General features: G+C 55.1%; 1 protein-coding gene across 2 annotated transcripts; it reads left to right on the plus strand.

Annotated features, from left to right (window-relative positions):
- Positions 1 to 464: 464 nt before the first annotated feature.
- SNX27 (sorting nexin 27) lies at positions 465 to 17406 on the plus strand. Of its 2 annotated transcripts, XM_085209832.1 has the most exons (13): positions 465 to 787; positions 8284 to 8515; positions 9258 to 9450; positions 10167 to 10231; positions 10598 to 10702; positions 11123 to 11201; positions 12309 to 12472; positions 13603 to 13692; positions 14438 to 14587; positions 14750 to 14878; positions 15310 to 15369; positions 16299 to 16361; positions 17255 to 17406. In XM_085209832.1, exons 1-13 carry the CDS (start codon positions 513 to 515, stop codon positions 17300 to 17302), a joined length of 1653 nt encoding a protein of 550 aa, XP_085065958.1. In that variant the 5' UTR covers positions 465 to 512; the 3' UTR covers positions 17303 to 17406. The 2 variants fall into 2 exon arrangements, with proteins under 2 accessions (XP_085065958.1, XP_085065959.1); XM_085209833.1 differs by lacking the exon at positions 16299 to 16361.
- The last annotated feature ends 106 nt before the right edge of the window (positions 17407 to 17512 follow it).

Here is a 17512-nt window from a genome sequence, read left to right on the forward strand (position 1 = left end):
AAAGGCCATCTGGTCCAACCCCCCCGCGATGAATGGGGATACCCAAAGCTCCCTGTGGAGCTGAGAGCCCCACGCAGCCTGAAGGAACGGCCACACAGCTCCAGGATCGGCGCCACTGCCCACCTGTGCCGACCTGTGCAGACCTGTGCCGGTGCCTCCCCACCCTTCTCATAGAAACGCCCCTCCTTCTACCCTGCCTAAATCTCCCCCTTTTAGTCGGAAACCGCTTCCCCTTGTCCTCTCTCTCTCTCTCTCTCTCTCTCTCTCACACACACACACACACACACTCACACACACACACACTGCTGAAGAGTCCATTCCCGTCTCATCTCCCCGCCCCCGCTACCCCCCCCGCGGCTCTCGCAGTGCCGCGCCAACTACATTTCCCATCGCCCCCCGCGCCCTATCGCGCTCTACGGCTGTTCGGACTACGTTTCCCATCGGCCCTTGCGCGTACGGTGGCCGAAAGAGCGCTATGCGCGTGACGGCGCGGCCCGGCGCTGCTCGCCAAGATGGCGGACGAGGAGGGTGAAGGGCCGCCGCGCTCGGCCGCGGCCCCGCAGCGGAACGGCGGCGATGAAGGAGCCCCGGGGGGACCGCGGGTGGTCCGCATCGTGAAATCCGAATCCGGATACGGCTTCAACGTGCGGGGTCAAGTGAGCGAGGGCGGGCAGCTGCGGAGCATCAACGGCGAGCTGTACGCGCCGCTGCAGCACGTCAGCGCCGTGCTGGGCGGGGGGGCGGCCGACCGCGCCGGGGTCCGCAAAGGAGACCGCATCCTGGAGGTGTGAGTACGGGGGGGGCCGCCGCCGGGCCCGGGCTGCGGGAGAGGAGGGATGTGGAGGGGGTGTGGTGGCCGCATCGGTGTTGAGGGTGCTTGAGGGTGGGAGGTCCTGAGAGGATTGGGAAATGGGGTTGTGAGGGAGATCGGGAGATCTGAGGAGTATGAGGGGTTCTGGTGTGGCTGAGAGGGGTTCTGAGGGAGTTTGGGGGGCTGAGGGGGGTCCTGAGGGGGTTTGGGGACGAGCCTGATGAGGCTGAGGGCTTCCTAAGTGGGCTGTGGGGTTTGGGATGGACCCTGAAGGGTTTTGGGGGGATTCTGAGAGGTTGTGGGGATGTCCTGAGGGGTCTGAGGTGGCACCCTGAATGGGCTGAGGGTTTTGGGGGAGTCTTGAGGAGGTTCTGAAGGGTCTGGGGGATTGGAAGGGATGTCCTGAGTGAGCTGAGGGGTTTGAGATAGGTCCTGAGAAGAGGAGGAGTTGTGGGGGCATTTGAGGGGCCTCAGTGGTTCTGAAGGGCCTTAGGGGAGTTCCTGAGGGGGTTCACACAGGTCCTGAGAGGTTTGTGGGAGTCCTGAGAGGACTAAGCCTCACTGAAGTTTGGGGACATGTAGAAGGGGTTATGGAGTGTGGGCCATTTCTGCACTGAGGCTGTGGGGGGATGCTTCATAGAGGAGGGTGCTTTGGGTGAGGGGTTGGAGGCTGGGAGTTCCCCACCAGGGTTTAGGGCCGGCTGGGACTCCCCAGGTCTCATGGTGGATTATTAGGGAGCGCTGTGCACACTCCAAAGTGGGGTCTGAGTCTGCTGTCCCCCTGTGGGGCTCTGCATGGGGCAGTGCTCCATTCCTTGCACTGGAAGCACTCATAGGGGGCTGCCCCTCTCCACCTCACATGGGGCTTTTTAGGGACAATTCAGGGGGTGCTGCGCCAGTGGGGTATCTGAGAGCTTTGAGGGACCCTTTGGGGTGTGGGGATACCGTCTCCATCTCTGCTGTGCTGACATTTTGAGGTTCCCTTTCTTTATGGTGTGCAGGGATTCTCCCCTCAGCTGTGTGCTTGGGAGCAGCTCTGGGATCTATGTGGGTGTCGAGGGGAAGGGGTTGAACTACTGCTGGTTCCTGATCCTGGCCCCTTGGTTGTCCCTTGCAAGAATTACAAGGAATGTCTTCCTGTAGAAATGCTTCGGTGTGTTGAAACCCCTCCTTTCTCTTTCCTAAAAAATCCCTTAAGTGTTGATTTTGCGGGCCAACATCAGGCACATTGCTGTGCAGCTCTTTGGGTTGGTTCTGCCCGCGCTGAGCAATCTCCGCTCTTCTTTACACCTTTGTACTTGGTGCTGAGTTGGTTAAGCTCAATTACTTATTAATTACAGGGATTTCCGAGCAGCAGGAATGCCTTGCTGCCGGGCTCTGAAGGACAGCACAGGGCTGGAGCTGGCTGTGCCCTGCAGCAGGCCCTGGGATTCGGCTCTTCCCAGTGACCCAAATCCGTCCCACTTTGATTTTCTGCACAGCAGAAGCGTTTGGGGCTGAATTCTGCACCTGGAGGAGCGAAGTGAGAACAGCTCTTATTGACCCAGGGAAATAGCTGTATGCGTTGCAAGGTGCCAGGTTGGAGCTCTGTCTTGTGGGAGATGCTTAAAATGCGGTCTGTGAAGGAGGCATAGAACTGTAGGGGCTGGAATGGACCTCTGTAGATCCCCCTGAAGCAGTTCCCTGCAGCACGATCGCATCCAGGTGGGTTTGAGTATCTCCAGAAAAGGAGACCCCGCCACCTCTCTGGGCAGCCTCTCCTCACTGAGGAGTGGGATTTCCTCTCCCTGCCCATCTCCAGGGCAAGGCCACTTCCTCATGTCCCCGTGGATCATCTCGTTGCACCCTCAGGTTGGCTTTCACCCTCTCCCCGTATCGACTGTCGCATTCATTAGCTGCGATGCCTCAGTCAGCTCGCCGGCCCTGCGCTGCCTGTGTGTTCAGCAGGACGTGGGCATTAATTAAAGTCCAGCTCCTACGAGTCAGACCGAGTGCTCGTGAGTCGAGCAGGAAACAATAAAACAGCCTCCAAAAATAGCTCTGGTTTCCCGTCCTTTGCGCCGTGGCAGACGGGGCTCCGGGCTCTGTGTTGTGGTTATGCTGAGCAGCCTGCACAGGGCTAGGGGACGCGGGTCTTGCTCCAAGCTCTGCCCAGGGTGTGGTGTGGATGTTTTCTTTGGGTTCCTGTGCCCTCACAGACCTTTCTCACCATCCATTCTACATTCCTGTACCTAAAGTGCAGCTCTTGCTTTCCAAGGTTGATTTTGCAACACAGCCATGGCATGCTCTCTAATCTCCTTAGCTCGATGTGTGTTTGTGGGTGTTGAGGGCATTGGAGTCAGACAATGAGAGCTCATTTAGTTCTTGATTATCACCCTGAATGTCAATCATAACTAATCTCGGTGGGGAGGAGCTCTGCGCTGCTGCTAGCTGTGTCTGCAGGGAGCTGGTTCAGAACAAGTCGATGAGGATGTGGTTCACAATAACAGGAGCTCAGTGAGACCCTTGTGCGGGTGCGATGCCACAGGTTCTTCTTCCCACCCATTCTGCAGAACAGGAGAGATGTTTGGTGTTTTGCTAACAGGCTTTCCGCACTTTTTCTCTTAAGACTTTGGCATGTCATCACCCAACCAGCTCTTTAACGGGCGAGAAGTCCACGTGGTCGTGCAGAAGCTCTGCTGAGCGCTGGGGCTGCCGACACTGTGCCACGGACCAGCTTTGTCCTTTAGGAAGTGAAACTCTTTATCTTCTCTTGGCCCATGGTCGGACGTTGCATATCAGTATGGGCCAGAAGAAGCTGGTGCTGCCCTGGGAAAGCACAGAGCTGCCTGCAGGGAGGACATGGCAACGTTGTGCTGCTCGTGCAGAGGCGTGTTGCCAGAAAACCACAGAGCAGTCAGCAGGCTTACCTGGACCAAAGGCTTTAAGGACGGCTCCTTATCCTCATGTGGCTTGGGGAGCATCCTTTCTTTTTCCTCTGGACTCCCTGGTTCTCACTGTGACCCCATCCCTTGCCGTGCACAAAGCTTGAGGGACATCCAAGGAAAAAACTGCAAATTGATGTCTTTTCTTGTGGGAGATAACAGCGGTGGGTAAATGAAGAGCCCTCGCTTGCTGGCTTTCCCATTAAGTGTGCAATTAAATAAATGAGAGAGCCTTTTTATCTGCCTTAACACTTCTGCAGTCTATTCCGACAGAATGCTCTGTGTGCTCATGGGGATGAGTTTAATTACCGAAGCTGGAGAAATTCTGCCCTGTATCTGCTGCCTCTGCTCCATCCGTACAGCCAGTGTGCCACACTCAGCATCCCACACTGCTTTTCTCGTGCGCCTTTCCCTGTCATTCCCTCTCCTCTTTCACCATTCCTGCTTGAACTTCCCTTGAGGAGTAGTTGATGGGGTCTGCATGAGCCATTATAAATCCTTGCTTTGATGTTAGCTTACGAGGCTGCACCCGAAACTCCAGCTCAGTGCTGGCCGTGGGGCTCTTGGAGGTCTGTCCTGAAGTATGGCTGCTCTCAGGATGTGTGAAGTCATTGTTTTTGATTATTGTTTCTGCTGCAGCTGGCATGGGCAGCTGTGGGAGCTGTCTGCCATTGCATTTGGTACAGGTTGAGCTTCTGAAGTGTTCGGATCATAGGATGGCTTGAGTTGGAAGAGACCCCAAGGACCACCAAGCTCCAAAAATGCTTTTCCTTTTTTCAGCAAGGGTACATGTTAAGTCAATATTTTGTTTTCTTTTAAGTCATATTTAGTCTTGAGCCTTCGGAAGCATTCCTGTTCTTTGCCTCCTCTCAGAGTGCTTAAGAAGCGTTCATTTGCGAGGCATCATTGCTCACGTAATTGGAGCAGATGAATGAATGGCAGTGCTGCAGTTTGCTAGAGCACAGCATGTAAATGTGCACTGAGGTATTAAAACTTCCTTAAGGTGTCCTAAGAGGCTGCCGTGAAAGTGGTCATTCTCCCAGGCTCCTGCTTTCTTCTGCACAGAAGTGGGAACAGTCGCTGGAACCTCACTTGGTGATTTCTTCTGAGGTTTATTTATGTTTGGAGTAATGTTGAGCGAGGTCTGGGTTTTGTAGCCTTAAAAGGAGGGTTGGCTTCCATCTGTGAAAGCATTTGGGTGATAAGAAATGGGGAAATACTGCTCTTCCCAGAGCAGGGAGTGATGCATTGCTGTGCCCATGACCTGTAAGAACTGATGTGCTGCAGGAAAAGCAGAAGTGCACGGAGCTGCCTAGGGGTGCACTGAACTCTGTCCTGGAGCTGAGGGTCAGGAGCTGGAAGAGACTCTGGGTGGTGGAGGTCGCATTGGAGGTGTCTCATTAAGGTCCTCATCTCAAGGCAGCATCATGCAGGCTTTCCACAGCCAATTTCCTTCTCTTTTCTTGGCAGGAGATTTGAAGTCTTCACAGAAAATGAGTCGTTCGGTGCACAAATGGGAGAACTGAAATGCTCTTCTGTGTGCTAGAGCTTCCTTAGTGTTGGTGTGTTGGGGAGTTCTGCTACATCCTTGGGATTTAACATGGGCTATCCTGAGAGTTGGGGTCACTGGTTTTCAACTGAAAGAGAGAAGATTTGGGTCAGACGTGAGGATGGAATCCTTTACTCAGAGGGCAACAAGGCTGTGGGTGCCCCATCCCTATGGGGCCCAGGCCATGGATGGGACCCTTGGCAGCCTGAGTGGGTGGGGAGCAGCCAGCCCATGGGAGGGATGGTTTGGGGGTGTGAGGAGCCTTCCAACCCACCCATTCTGCAGTTCTGTGGTCAGTAGGTCCCTTCCAACCCAACCATGCTGTGATCCCATGGTTCTCCGAATCACAGGATATCCTGGGTTGGAAGGGACCCAGTAGGATCCAGGCAGTGGGAAGCCCTGACGGGTGGGTGGTTGGGTCACTGGCAGCAGTGCATGCCTCAGCTCACAGCACCGTGCCTCAGCCCTGGCTCTGTGACAGCTCTGCTGACTGCCCCAGGGAGCGCAGTGTGCTCGGGGGTTGGACTGGGTGATGCCTGTGGGTCCCTTGTGCTCCGTGGGGTGAGGAGGAAGCCGGGTGCTGACAAAGGCTCAATGATCAGCATCTGAGAGTGGAAGGGGCAGAACCTCTCGTTCCTGCTTTTACCACATGTGCCTTTGGCTGGAGAAGTGACCTCAAAGGGGAAGTTGCTCTCTGTGCTCCATCCCACGGTGGCTTGCAGTGAGCAAAGTTCTCCTTTTGGCCCTTCCTATGCTGCCCGAGCTGTGCGGTCTGGGGCGTGATGGGAATGGGTTGGTGGTTGGATTCAGTGATCCTGTAATGAATCCGTGATCCTGTGGGTCGCCGTGATGGTGATGGGTCAGCGGTTGGACTTGATGATCTTGAAGGTCTTTTCCAACCTTTCTGTTTGTGTAGTTTTACCTCAGGCCTGCTCGGCATCCCCCAGAGCTGGACAGGGGGTTGGAGCTGGGCAGGGTGTGGGTAATACCTGTGGAGTTGAGTTCTGCTGCCTCCAAATGGAAGCAGGAGCCGAAAGAGAAAAGCATCCAAGCATCCCAGGAAAAGCACATGGGGCTGTTGTCGTGTTGTGGCCACACCGCGCAGCTCTGCACACAGCAGCTCTGCACACAGCAGCTCCTTTCCCGTTCCCTTTCTCCCCGAGGTTTGTGGAGGATTTCTGCAGGCGGAGTTGCTATGGTGACTCTGTTGCAGAGCTGCCCTTGCCCTGTGCGGGGGCTCGGCTGGCGGAGCATTGAGGTGAGCCGAGCTGTCAGTCTCTGCTTGCAGGGAGAAGTCCTGCTATGGGCCACCCAAATCCCACGCGGGCAGCAGTGCTGGAGGACTCTGCAGCCTGGCTTTAATTCCACTGAATGGAAACAGCCTCCTGTTGGGATGAGTGAGCAGCACGTGAGCCTTGCTTGGCTGGAGTGAGTGTGAGTACCGCTCCCGCACGGCGCTGTGTTGCAGTGAGGAATGGCACCATTTCGCCGTGACAGGAGGGAGGATTTCCCCAGTTCTCAGCTCTGTGGCATCATTACTCCACTAAAAGAGCTGTGCATGGCTCTTGGGCCCTCTTAGCACAAAGAATCCAGAGCGTCAGCAGCTTATCCCAGCTGCTCCGGTATGTCCCAGGCTCGCTCCCGATGCCAGCGGGTCTCTCATCACCTCTGGGCACCCGGCAGCCCCTCAGGAGCACGGCTGGACTCAGGGCAAAGCTCTGCCTGCAGCTGTTTACGCAGGGAATGCTTTGGATGCCAGACTCAGAGCAGAGTTTGTGGAGTCTTGCTACTAAGTGTAGCTCTTATCAGGAGGAGGAACAGGCTCATCCTCCTCACATTTGGAAGGGAATACAACAGCTCTCTCTGGACCACTCTGAAAGCGACATCTTCCCGAGGTGTGCAGCTCTCTGCAGCACAGAGGTGCTCAGGGCCCAACTCCCATGGTCAGGGCAGAGCAGGGCCAGGCTCAGGGATGTGCTCTTATGTGGTAGAGCTGCTGGGGGAAAGCAGAGCTGTTGGTCTGAAAGGAACATAGGAGAACACGCGTCTCCTCGCCCGGCAGTGCAGCAGAGGTGCTCGTGGGTGCTGAGTCTGGGGTGGGAACAGCAGCTCCCCAAATCACTTCCCCATGCCCTCTGTGCGTGCAAGGCTGCTTTTCCCTTTCTTGTTCCTTTCCCTTTCTTGTTCCTCTCGAAGCTTCAGCTCAGATGTATGGAAATCTTTTAGATGTTTTGGATCTGTAGAGGATCCAGAGGTGGCTTTTGCCTGAGCAGAGTGGTGTGTGGTTGTGCAGTCGGTGTTTTCTTCCCTCATTCTTTCATCACCTCAAGTTCTGGGGATGAACATCTGTGTAGTTCTAAGTTACAAAACATGTTTTAGATGTTCACGTGCATGAACCTCATTGGCTCAGGAGTTGGTCCCATATGAGCAAGGTGTGATTCGGTGGGGCCGAGTGGCTGCCCCATGGCTGGAGGTGCTCAGGGTGGGCTGTATGGGGTTCTGGCAGCCTGACCCACGGAGGTGTCCCTTCCTATTGTAGGGGTTGGAATGGGACAGGGTCTCTTCCAATTTAAAGCATTCTCTGGCTCTGCAAAGCCCCTAAAGAATTTCTAGCTGTGTTGGAAGCTCCTAAACAAGGTACCGTAACAAATAACCCAATAAACTGTCAGTGGGAGAAATGGATGAAGCTTAAACCTGATGTCGTGAGAGCAGAGCAGTGCAGCTGGGCTCTGCTTGCTTCCTGGCAGAGATGAGCTGCAGACCTACTCCCACCAAAGCAGAACTTGCAGAGTTTGAACATGGGAACTACATGGGTTGTTTTGTTTTGTTGGTGTTTTTCTTGCTTCTCTCTTGCTGGTGTAACCCACTGCAGAAAGGGAGCTGAAGCCTTGGAGATGTCAGTTACCTTCTGCTGGTGGGGAGGCAGATCTGTGCTGGATTTCTGGGCCGGCTCTGAGTGTCCCCTTGGCCTTGCTGATGGCTTCTCCACTGTCTTACAGGAACGGAGTGAACGTTGAAGGAGCAACACACAAGCAGGTGGTGGACCTGATCCGTGCTGGGGAGAAGGAGCTGATCCTGACGGTGCTGTCGGTGCCTCCCCACGAGGCCGACAACCTCGACCCCAGCGACGACTCCTTGGGGCAGTCCTTCTACGACTACACAGAGAAGCAGGCCGTGCCCATCTCCATCCCCACCTACAAGCACGTGGAGCAGAATGGAGAGAAGTTTGTGGTTGGTACTGGCTGGACGGCGCTTCCCGTGCCCTGAGCTCCTGTACTGCTTGGGAACAGTGGGTGGCAGTGGTCCCTTTATGCCTTAAATATGGAAACTCATTAATTTATTATTGTCTGCTTTTGATACGGACTTATTTAGCCTCTGCTTGGTTATTCTTTTGCAGTTATTTCTTGTGTGCTGCAAACGTTTTTATTAATAGCACTAGTATAGAAGATGAGGTAGGAAGCCATGGTTTTGCTCGTGTGAGCTTTTGCTCAAATTTGCACTCCTGTTTTACACCAAATGTTGAGGTGAGAGGGAACAGATGTCCTGACATGCCGCTTCCCATCTGGGGAATTCCTTTTCCCTTTCATCATCTTCTTCTGTCTGGAGAATATGGGGGGAAATGAATTAAAGAAAGGTGCCCAGCTTGCAAACCTCAGGGCCCTCATCCTGCCTGCCCCGCACTTACTGCCTGCCCTTGCTGGGGGAAACCCCAAACCATAGGGGTAGGAAGAGAGCTCTTCATTGTTGCAGAGCTAGGCTGGGGCTTTGCTGTTGGGAGAGTGAAAGATGATGCTGAGGGCTGTAAGGGGGCAGAGGATCCTCTGCGCTGGAGCTGCTGCTCTTTGCACCTCCCGGCCCCATTGCAGCACCTCCTCCTCTCTCAAGATGGTGCTGGAAGCATTGATCCATATTTCCCATTGCATCTCAAATCCTCCTGGCTGCACTCTGAGCAGCTCCTCTCTGCTCCCCTCAGGTGTACAACGTTTACATGGCTGGCCGGCAGCTCTGCTCCAAGCGGTACCGTGAGTTTGCCATCCTGCACCAGAACCTGAAGCGGGAATTTGCCAATTTCACCTTCCCACGTCTCCCTGGAAAGTGGCCCTTCTCCCTGTCGGAACAGCAGCTGGATGCCCGGCGGCGAGGGCTGGAGGAGTACCTGGAGAAAGGTATGGAGCTGAGTGTATGAAGTGCACAGAATCACAGTCCCAGAACCATGGGGGTTGGAAGGGGCCTCTGGAGATCCCCCCGCCCAACCCTAAAGCAGTTCCCTGCAACACATTGTCCAGGTTCACGTCCACGTGGGTTTGAATCTTTCCAGAGAAGGAAACTCCCCTATGCCTCTCTGGACTCAGTTCAGGGCCCTTCTACCCTCATGTTCACACAACTTCTATGGCTGAAGCGCTGAGCTCCATCACTTTGTGAGCACCGCAGTGGGATGTAGGTCAGGTTCTCCCCACCCCACACATCTCATTCATCTTCCTCCTGGCTGCAGGAAGGGGCAGGCTGGTCGTGTTCAGATACAGCATGATGCGCTTCGGCTCCAGATTATTTCATGAACTTGACCTGAATTCCCAAATAGCTCCATTCCCTCTGGAATAACTATTTATGAAATCTCACACCGCTTTTAAGTACAGCTGAAACTCCCGTTGGCTGACTGCCTGCAGCCTGGGCTTTGCCCGGGGGGAATATCCCACATGGTGATCTACCCAGCACTGCTGCACTCTCTGCTTGATGCCAGCCCCAGATCGCTTTGAGAAGGCTCTCCCTGCCCTTGGCTGCCTGCAGAACAGGCAGGCGTTGTCGCCCTGTCCTTTGGGCAACTCCTGGAGGGGCAGCTGCCTTGCCCTGGGTCGGCCCCTGACTTGTGCTCTGTGTCCTGCAGTGTGCTCCATCCGTGTCATCGGGGAGAGTGACATCATGCAGGAGTTCCTGTCGGAGTCGGATGAGGTAGGCACGTGGGCAGTGTGCTGCAGCTCTGCTGTGGTAGAGACTGCACCAGGGAGCAGGGACACTGCCAAAGCCACGTAGAAAGCAGCAGCAGAAAAGCAAGGCTGCCCCCTGAGCCCTGCCATGGGCTGCTTGCCCCACACCTGAGCAGGCTGCTGCTTCTTTCTGAATTCCCCACTGCAGCCTGAAAAGGGATTCTGTTGGGTGTGATGGTGTACAAAAGACCACGTTAATTAGCAATGCAAGGCAATCAGTAATTGGCCCATGGAGTTCCTGGCTCAGCTCAGCCTGAACTGGAAGGGGTGACCCCCAGCCTCTCAAACAAGGACCTCGCTGATTCCTGTCCTCTTTTTTCCCTTTCTTCAGAATTACAACGGGGTCTCAGACGTGGAGCTTCGGGTAGCATTACCAGACATAACAACAGTGACAGTCAGAGTCAAAAAGAACAGCACTACAGACCAGGTGTACCAGGTGGGCTGCTTTATTTTCTTTCTTTGGGACATGAAGGATGAACGCGATCCATGCGTTCCCTGAGGCTCTGGAGGTGCTCAGTGGCTCCTCTGCTCCTCCTGAGCATCAGTGTTATGGCAGGGAGGGTGGGAGCTGGCGAGCCCTGACCTCACACCGTGCTGAGACAGCATTTCCTTGGCTTGACTGCAAGGACAGTGCAAGGGATGAATTAATTGTCCCCGATAACATCTTAAAGCTGGCAAATAGCTGTAAGCACCACAGCTCCAACACAGCACTCCTGGTGTAGGAGTTGTGTGCATCCTGCACCCATTCTCCTTGCTGTCAGCAGCTGGGGGTAGGCAGTGCTCGGGGGCAGCCCACGCAGAGGTGGCCCAGCCCTCCCGGTGCGCTCACCCCACCTTCCCTTTGGTTGTTCTCCAGGCCGTGGCTGCTAAAGTTGGAATGGACAGCGTTACAGCCAACTACTTTGCCTTGTTTGAGGTGATCAATCACTCCTTCGGTAAGTGCCAAAGGCCATCTGTGCTGACAGCAGCCAAGGCAGTGCTGGCAGAGCCCTGGGGCGCTCCTGCAGCTCTTATCTGCACTCACAGAACCAAGAGCCCTGGAGGGAGGTACCAGGCAGGCACAGCACTGATAATGAGAAGCCCTCAAAATCTGATGGCTTTGGTTGTTTTGTTTTGTTTTGTTTTGTTTTGTTTTGTTTTGTTTTGTTTTGTTTTTTGCTGCTCTTTGACTTTCCTGTTCCTAAGCAGTTCAAGGAGACACTTTTGTAAAAGTGAGATACGTTTGACTTTGGTTCAGAGAGAGGTGGTGGCCAGCATCACTGAAACACAGCTGGAGGTCAGACACAAGCAGCATCTCAGTGCAGGGCAGAGGGGCTGCAGAGGAGATGGGATTTGCTCTGTACACATGGAGAACTGGGTCCAGTTTGCAATAGGCCATAAGCTGCAGCTTGCCATCTCATCTGTCCTTCAGTTTCTGATGGGGTTTGGGGTTGGATGATGGGTTCTGAGCTGAGCATGTTTCTTATTCCCAGACAGGTACTTTAGTTTTCAGATGTTAGCAGTGGTACAAGGCTGTGCTGGCACAGCGGGTCACATGGACTCCAACCACAACTATTAATTCCTCATCCCTGAGTGCTGTGCTCCTCACTCTGAAAAGCAAAAACTCCACTTAACCTTTCTCCCATGCACTTTCTGGAAACTCAGTGGGAACATCCCCGTTTATTCCTATCTGGATAGACTCCGTTTAATTTCCCTGGAAGCTGTTAGATCTACCTGCAGTAAGGTGGTGGCCTTACCCTTCCTCGATGCATCACAGTGAAGCTCTGAGCACAGGGATGGCTACAGGCAGTGCTGCCAGGAATCCCAGCTGCACGTTGCTTCGTTGAGGTTAATGCAGAGAAATGGCAGTGCAGTGTGTGCCCCACGTGCACTGCTGAGACCCAGAGATGGCCTTCACCACTGTCACGATGTCACACAGCGCAAAGTGTTGTGGTGAAATTCCTGTCCGTGCCCCGGAGGCTGCTGTGAGGGACTGGCAGTGTCCAGCACCACGGAGGCAGGTGCTGAGTTCAGCTCATCCCCGTGTCCTCTGCTTCTTGCAGTGCGCAAGCTGGCACCCAACGAATTTCCCCACAAACTCTACGTGCAGAACTACACCTCGGCGGTGCCGGGGACGTGCCTGACCATCCGGAAATGGCTCTTCACGACAGAGGAGGAGGCTCTTCTCAATGACAACGACTTGGCAGTCACCTACTTCTTCCATCAGGTGGGTACCTAAGAGCTCCCTGGGAGAGCTGGAGCTTTGTGCTGGAGGTAAGCCAACCCAGGTTGCATATCAGGAAAAATCTCTGCTCTGAAGGAATGGTGATGTGTTGGAAAAGGCTGACTAGGGAGCGGGGGGAGGCACTGTCCCTGGAGGGGTTCAAGAGCTGCAGAGACGTGGCACTCTGGGGTACGGTTTGTGGGCACAGTGGGGGGGGTTGGGGTTGGACTCAATGATCTTAGTCTTTTCCAACCTTAATGATCCTGTGAACTGCTGGCAGCCAAGGGCCCAGCTCCCACAGCGACTGCAGCCGCCGCTCTCCTCGGTTGGGTGGCTTTGAGGAGCAGCAGTGCCCAGTCTGGCTGCGTCCTGCTGGCCAGGGCTGTGTGGTGGGGCTCACGCAGCTCTCAGCGCTGCCCCTTCCCAAGGCGAGCTGAGGGATCCCGAGTGGCTGCAGTCCACGGGTGGGATATTTTCCTCAGCTCTGTACGAAGCTTTTGGGCAGTGGGGGAGCAGATTTCTCCCTGCTCTGCAGAACCACAATGTTTCTGTCGTTTCACCTGCCCCCTCCTATGCTGCTGCCCTATAGGATGAAGTGAGCCTGAGAAGAGCCGTGTTCTCCCTTGACTGTAGAAAGCCAGGCTAGGATGACCAGCCCAGAGGTAGATATCTGCCAACTTCAGTAAGATGGGTCCTGCTCTGTCTGTCTCCACCACCAAAAATGCTCTCTTGACACTCCAAACTTAGCCAATACCAGCCCCTGGTCGAAACTGAAATAAAGATAGCCACTGGCAAGCTGTATGATTTCCTAGACTGGCTCTTCTGTTGGCTGGGAGCTTTGGGAGCTGCCAGGCAGAAGTTGGGGTGTCAGGGCTGAAGGAAAGGCTGCTCAGTCTGAAGGGTAACACAGGATTCCGTGCCAGTGCTGCCCTCCAGCAGCACGGTGGGCAAAAGCAGGATGCCAAGCGCCAGATGTCCATCCTTTTCCTCCGGGGGATGTTATTCCAAAGTCCTCCTGGATGGAGCTCGGGGGCTTATGATGGCCCTGGGATGTGCTGATGGGATCCTGCAGTCTGACTGCTGGGTTTTCTTTCCTTTTTTTTTCCCCTTTTTTTTACTTTTCCCTGTTTAAGGCTGTTGATGATGTCAAGAAAGGCTACATCAAAGCAGAGGAGAAGTCCTACCAGCTACAGAAGCTCTGTGAGCAGAGAAAGATGGTCATGGTGAGTTGTCCCACCTGTCCTGCTTGTTTCCTCCAGCGAGCACCTTGCAGTGCCGTACCCAACACCAGGCAGAGACAAAACCTTGTGCTGAAAGGTGACCATAGCAGTCCTTCCCCTGCAGCTTCCAGGGAGAGCTGCTGCCCCCCAGTTGTTGGGAGGCAAAGGTCTTTTTCTATCCAAAAAGCCCCAGATGTGGCATCATTGGCCTCACAAAGAGGAGTGGATCCCAGCTGCTCGCAGTGCAGCTGCAGTGCTCCTGTGCCTTCATTTCTTTGTAGCCTGGCAAAAGTCCACGTTGGGGTCCCACAGCCCATACGCAGCTCTGACATCCCCCAGCATGGACTCTGGAAGAGTCACCTGAAATGCTGATAACCTCTTAATGATTAACCAACATGAGGATCAGTAAGCAGACGCTTCCTGCACCGGGCCACTGTAGCTCCAAAGGGAGATGTCGCTCTTGGAAAAGCCACGCCTCCATGTCCCCCTCTTGCATGTTGTGGTTCTGCTCCATGAAAACCTTCCCTTGCAATGAGAAGTCACAGTCCTGAAAGTCCTTGGATGGAGCCCAGCTGAGGAGTCCTGGGATGGGGGCACCTTTAGGGGATCCCCCGGATGGGGACACGCTTTGGGGAGCCCTGCTGCCCGTGGGTTCCCAGCTTCCCTATTTTGAGCTGCAGGGTTCTGAGGAGGGTCATATCCCCATCCCAAGGTGTAACCCAGCCAAGGTGCCCATTTCTCTCCACAGTATTTAAACATGTTGCGGACGTGCGAGGGTTACAACGAGATCATCTTCCCTCATTGCTCCTGTGACTCTCGGCGGAAGGGACATGTCATCACAGCCATCAGTATTAAGCACTTTAAACTCCACGCCTGCACCGAGGAGGGACAGCTGGAGGTGAGAGCAGGGCTCTGGACTTAGCCCTGTAGCTCTGTAGGAAGCCCCAGAGCTCTGGGCTGTGGTCCCCGACCCTCCTCATGCAGCTTTGCTTCGCCACCCGATGTGCCAAGAACCCCCCCTGACCCCCCAGGGGCTCACCTGGGTTCTGTCTCCCCTTAGAACCAGGTAATAGCATTTGAATGGGACGAAATGCAGCGGTGGGACACAGATGAAGAGGGAATGGCCTTTTGTTTTGAATATGCTCGAGGAGAGAAGAAACCCCGATGGGTTAAAATCTTCACCCCCTACGTAAGTAGCCCAGTTCCTGGCAGGTTTGAGAAGCCAGAACCGCTCTGTGTCCAGGTGAAGTGAAGTCACCCAGGAGTCCATCCTGGGAGCAGTGACCTTCAACACCTTTGTCAGTGACACAGACATTCTGTGGTTCTGAAGGTCGCTCTCAACCCAACCATTCCATGATCCCATGGGTCAGTGATTCTTGAGGTCCCTTGTGACACAACTGTGCTGTAATTCCATAGTTGTGTGACCTGTAGGCTCCCTTCCAACCCAGCCATTCTGTGATTCCATGGTTCTGTGCTCTTTCACGTCCCTTCCATCCCTCCACGGGAGCTGCAGAACCCCCAGCACTGCGGTGGGGACGCAGCCGCCAGGAGGAGCCAGCAGCACAGGCTGGGCGTTGGGTGCTGCATCAGATCTGAGCTGCGCCCCCTTTCTCTTTGCAGTTCAACTACATGCATGAGTGCTTCGAGCGGGTTTTCTGTGAGCTCAAGTGGAGGAAAGAGGTAAGGAGCCGTGACTGCAGGGAATTGCCTTCACCTCCCATAGCAACGTTTTGCTGGCGGTCGCTCCTGCCTGCCCCCAGCAAGAAGGGTTGAACAGGGAGCAGCGGGATGTTTGAGCGGGGAGCTGGCTCTGCTGGGAGCACGGTGGTCTGTTTGCAGAGCTGCAGGGTGCTGTGTGTCACGGTCCAGCGAGGAGCTCCTAGGGTTGGTGGGCTCTGCTGTCAGCTGCAGGTGGCAAAACCTTTGTTCTGTGGCTGCTGAACTATTCAGGAAGGGCTCTCTTCTACTCAGAGCCATGCTATCACTGTGGGTCCATCCTCTGGCCTGTGCCTGCTGGTGCCATCCAGCTCTCTTGTCCTCTCATCCCCTCTGCCCTGGGCTCACCATGCCGTGGAGTTGGGAGCTCCAGGGCTGGGCCTAGCATTAGGTGTGAGATGCTGCAATGGGACGAAGGGTCCCCACTGTGTGACATCCCTGTCCTCACAGGAACCACGAGCTCTGGGCTCTATGACCCCGCTGGGTGACATTGCTGTCACTTTGCAGATGGCACTGCCCCTGCCCTGGGCTCAGCACCACCCTCTGTGTGGCTCAGGGCTGCATCCTGGCAGCAGTGTGGGGCCAAAGCTCTGGGGCCAGAGGTGGGATGGAGATGGAGATGTGGAGCTGGTGGTGCTGATGCTGCAGCTGTGCTGGAGGTGGTGCTGATGCTGGAGCTGCATTTCTGGAGCTGGTTGCCAGAGGTGGAGCTGGAAGTGGTGCTTAGGGCTGCTGGTTGTGCTGGGCTGCAAATTTTGGTGGTTCTGGAGCTGCTTTGCTGTGCAGAAGTGCCGCCATCGCCCCTCCTGCTGCTCCCATCTGCCTCTCGCTTCCCTCCCACCCCCTCGAGCCCCTTTTTATTTATCCCCTTCCCATCTTTTTCCCTCATCAAGGTGGAGGAGGAAGCAACAGACAAGGATAACCAGAACTGCAGCACAGACACAGTGTGCAGCAAGGTAACAGCGCTGCAGCACCTGCCGGGAGCTCAGCAGCGCAGAGCAGCGCCTTCTGCTGCTCCCCAGCACTGCTCCTATTGCACACAGCTCTGCTCCACGCCCCTGCCATGACTGCAGGCTGTGCTGCTGTGCACAGTAGAGTGTGGTTGTGCCTGGCTGTGTGTGACTGTAGCTGGCTGTATCTAGCTGTGTGTGCGTGCACGGGGCTGCACTCGGCTGTGCTCACTGAGGTGGAACACCCCCGAGCCCCTTTGATGGTGTCACTGCTGCAGAAGGAGCCCCCGGCCCCATGCATCGCTTCCTCTGCCCCACAGATGCCAAGCAGGAGATAACAGCAGGGCAACCCCAACACTGTGGGGCGGAGGCTGTGTGTGTGCTGAACATCCCCTGGCCGGGCTCAAAGCTTTGGGTCCCATTCTGTTGATGTGCATCACAGCTCTATGGGGCAGCTCACAGCTCCCAGCCCCACAGCCTTGGCTGATGCATTCCCCCCCCCAGCCTCACATGAGTGGGACAGGGAGCAAATGGTGAAATGAAGACTGCAGATGGAGCACCCCAAATGCAGCATCGGGGTCTTGAGTTTGGGTTTGCTGATAGCATTGCTTATGACTGTGCTGTGGGGCGTTCGGTGCTGTAGGGAAAGGGGCAGAGTCATCCCAGAGCTGCTGGAACACCCCCAATTGAACCAAAAATCCAGCAGTGGGCAGGACACACAGAGCTGTAGCAGCCCCAAAGTGTGGGCAGAGATGGGGACAGCTGTGATGGTGTGGGGTGCATCGCTGGCTCTGCACCGTATGGGTCAGGGTCTTCACCCTCTGGGGCGCATCGTGGACCCCCACCCCATGGGCACATCGCAGTGCCACCCTCTGATGCTCCCTTCTCCTCTCTTGCAGAACATCTTCCAGACGGTGCGGTCACAGCAGAGGGACGCAGCCACTTAACCACGGCACAGCAGAACGTAACCCCCCTTCCCCAGCCCCCAAATTAACACTTAAAAATTCTGTTATTGTATTAAAGCCCTTAAACTAAATATTATTAATAATAACACCATTTGTCAACGTCATCTTTGTGGGACTGCGGAGGGCTCGGCCCCATCCTGTCCCCTCAGCCCTACGCCCATGGATGGCTCTGATCCCATTTTTTACAACTGG

Source organism: Meleagris gallopavo, chromosome 27, assembly GCF_905368555.1.
Source record: "Meleagris gallopavo chromosome 27, MGAL_WU_HG_1.1, whole genome shotgun sequence".
In the NCBI taxonomy this organism is placed as follows: Eukaryota; Metazoa; Chordata; class Aves; order Galliformes; family Phasianidae; genus Meleagris; species Meleagris gallopavo.

Coding starts and splice junctions, on each gene's coding strand:
- SNX27 (XM_085209832.1), top strand. CDS start 513: ATGGCGGACGAGGAGGGTGAAGGGCCGCCGCGCTCGGCCGCGGCCCCG. Junction 14,879..15,309: donor TTAAAATCTTCACCCCCTAC/GTAAGTAGCCCA, acceptor TTCTCTTTGCAG/TTCAACTACATGCATGAGTG. Junction 15,370..16,298: donor AGCTCAAGTGGAGGAAAGAG/GTAAGGAGCCGT, acceptor TCCCTCATCAAG/GTGGAGGAGGAAGCAACAGA.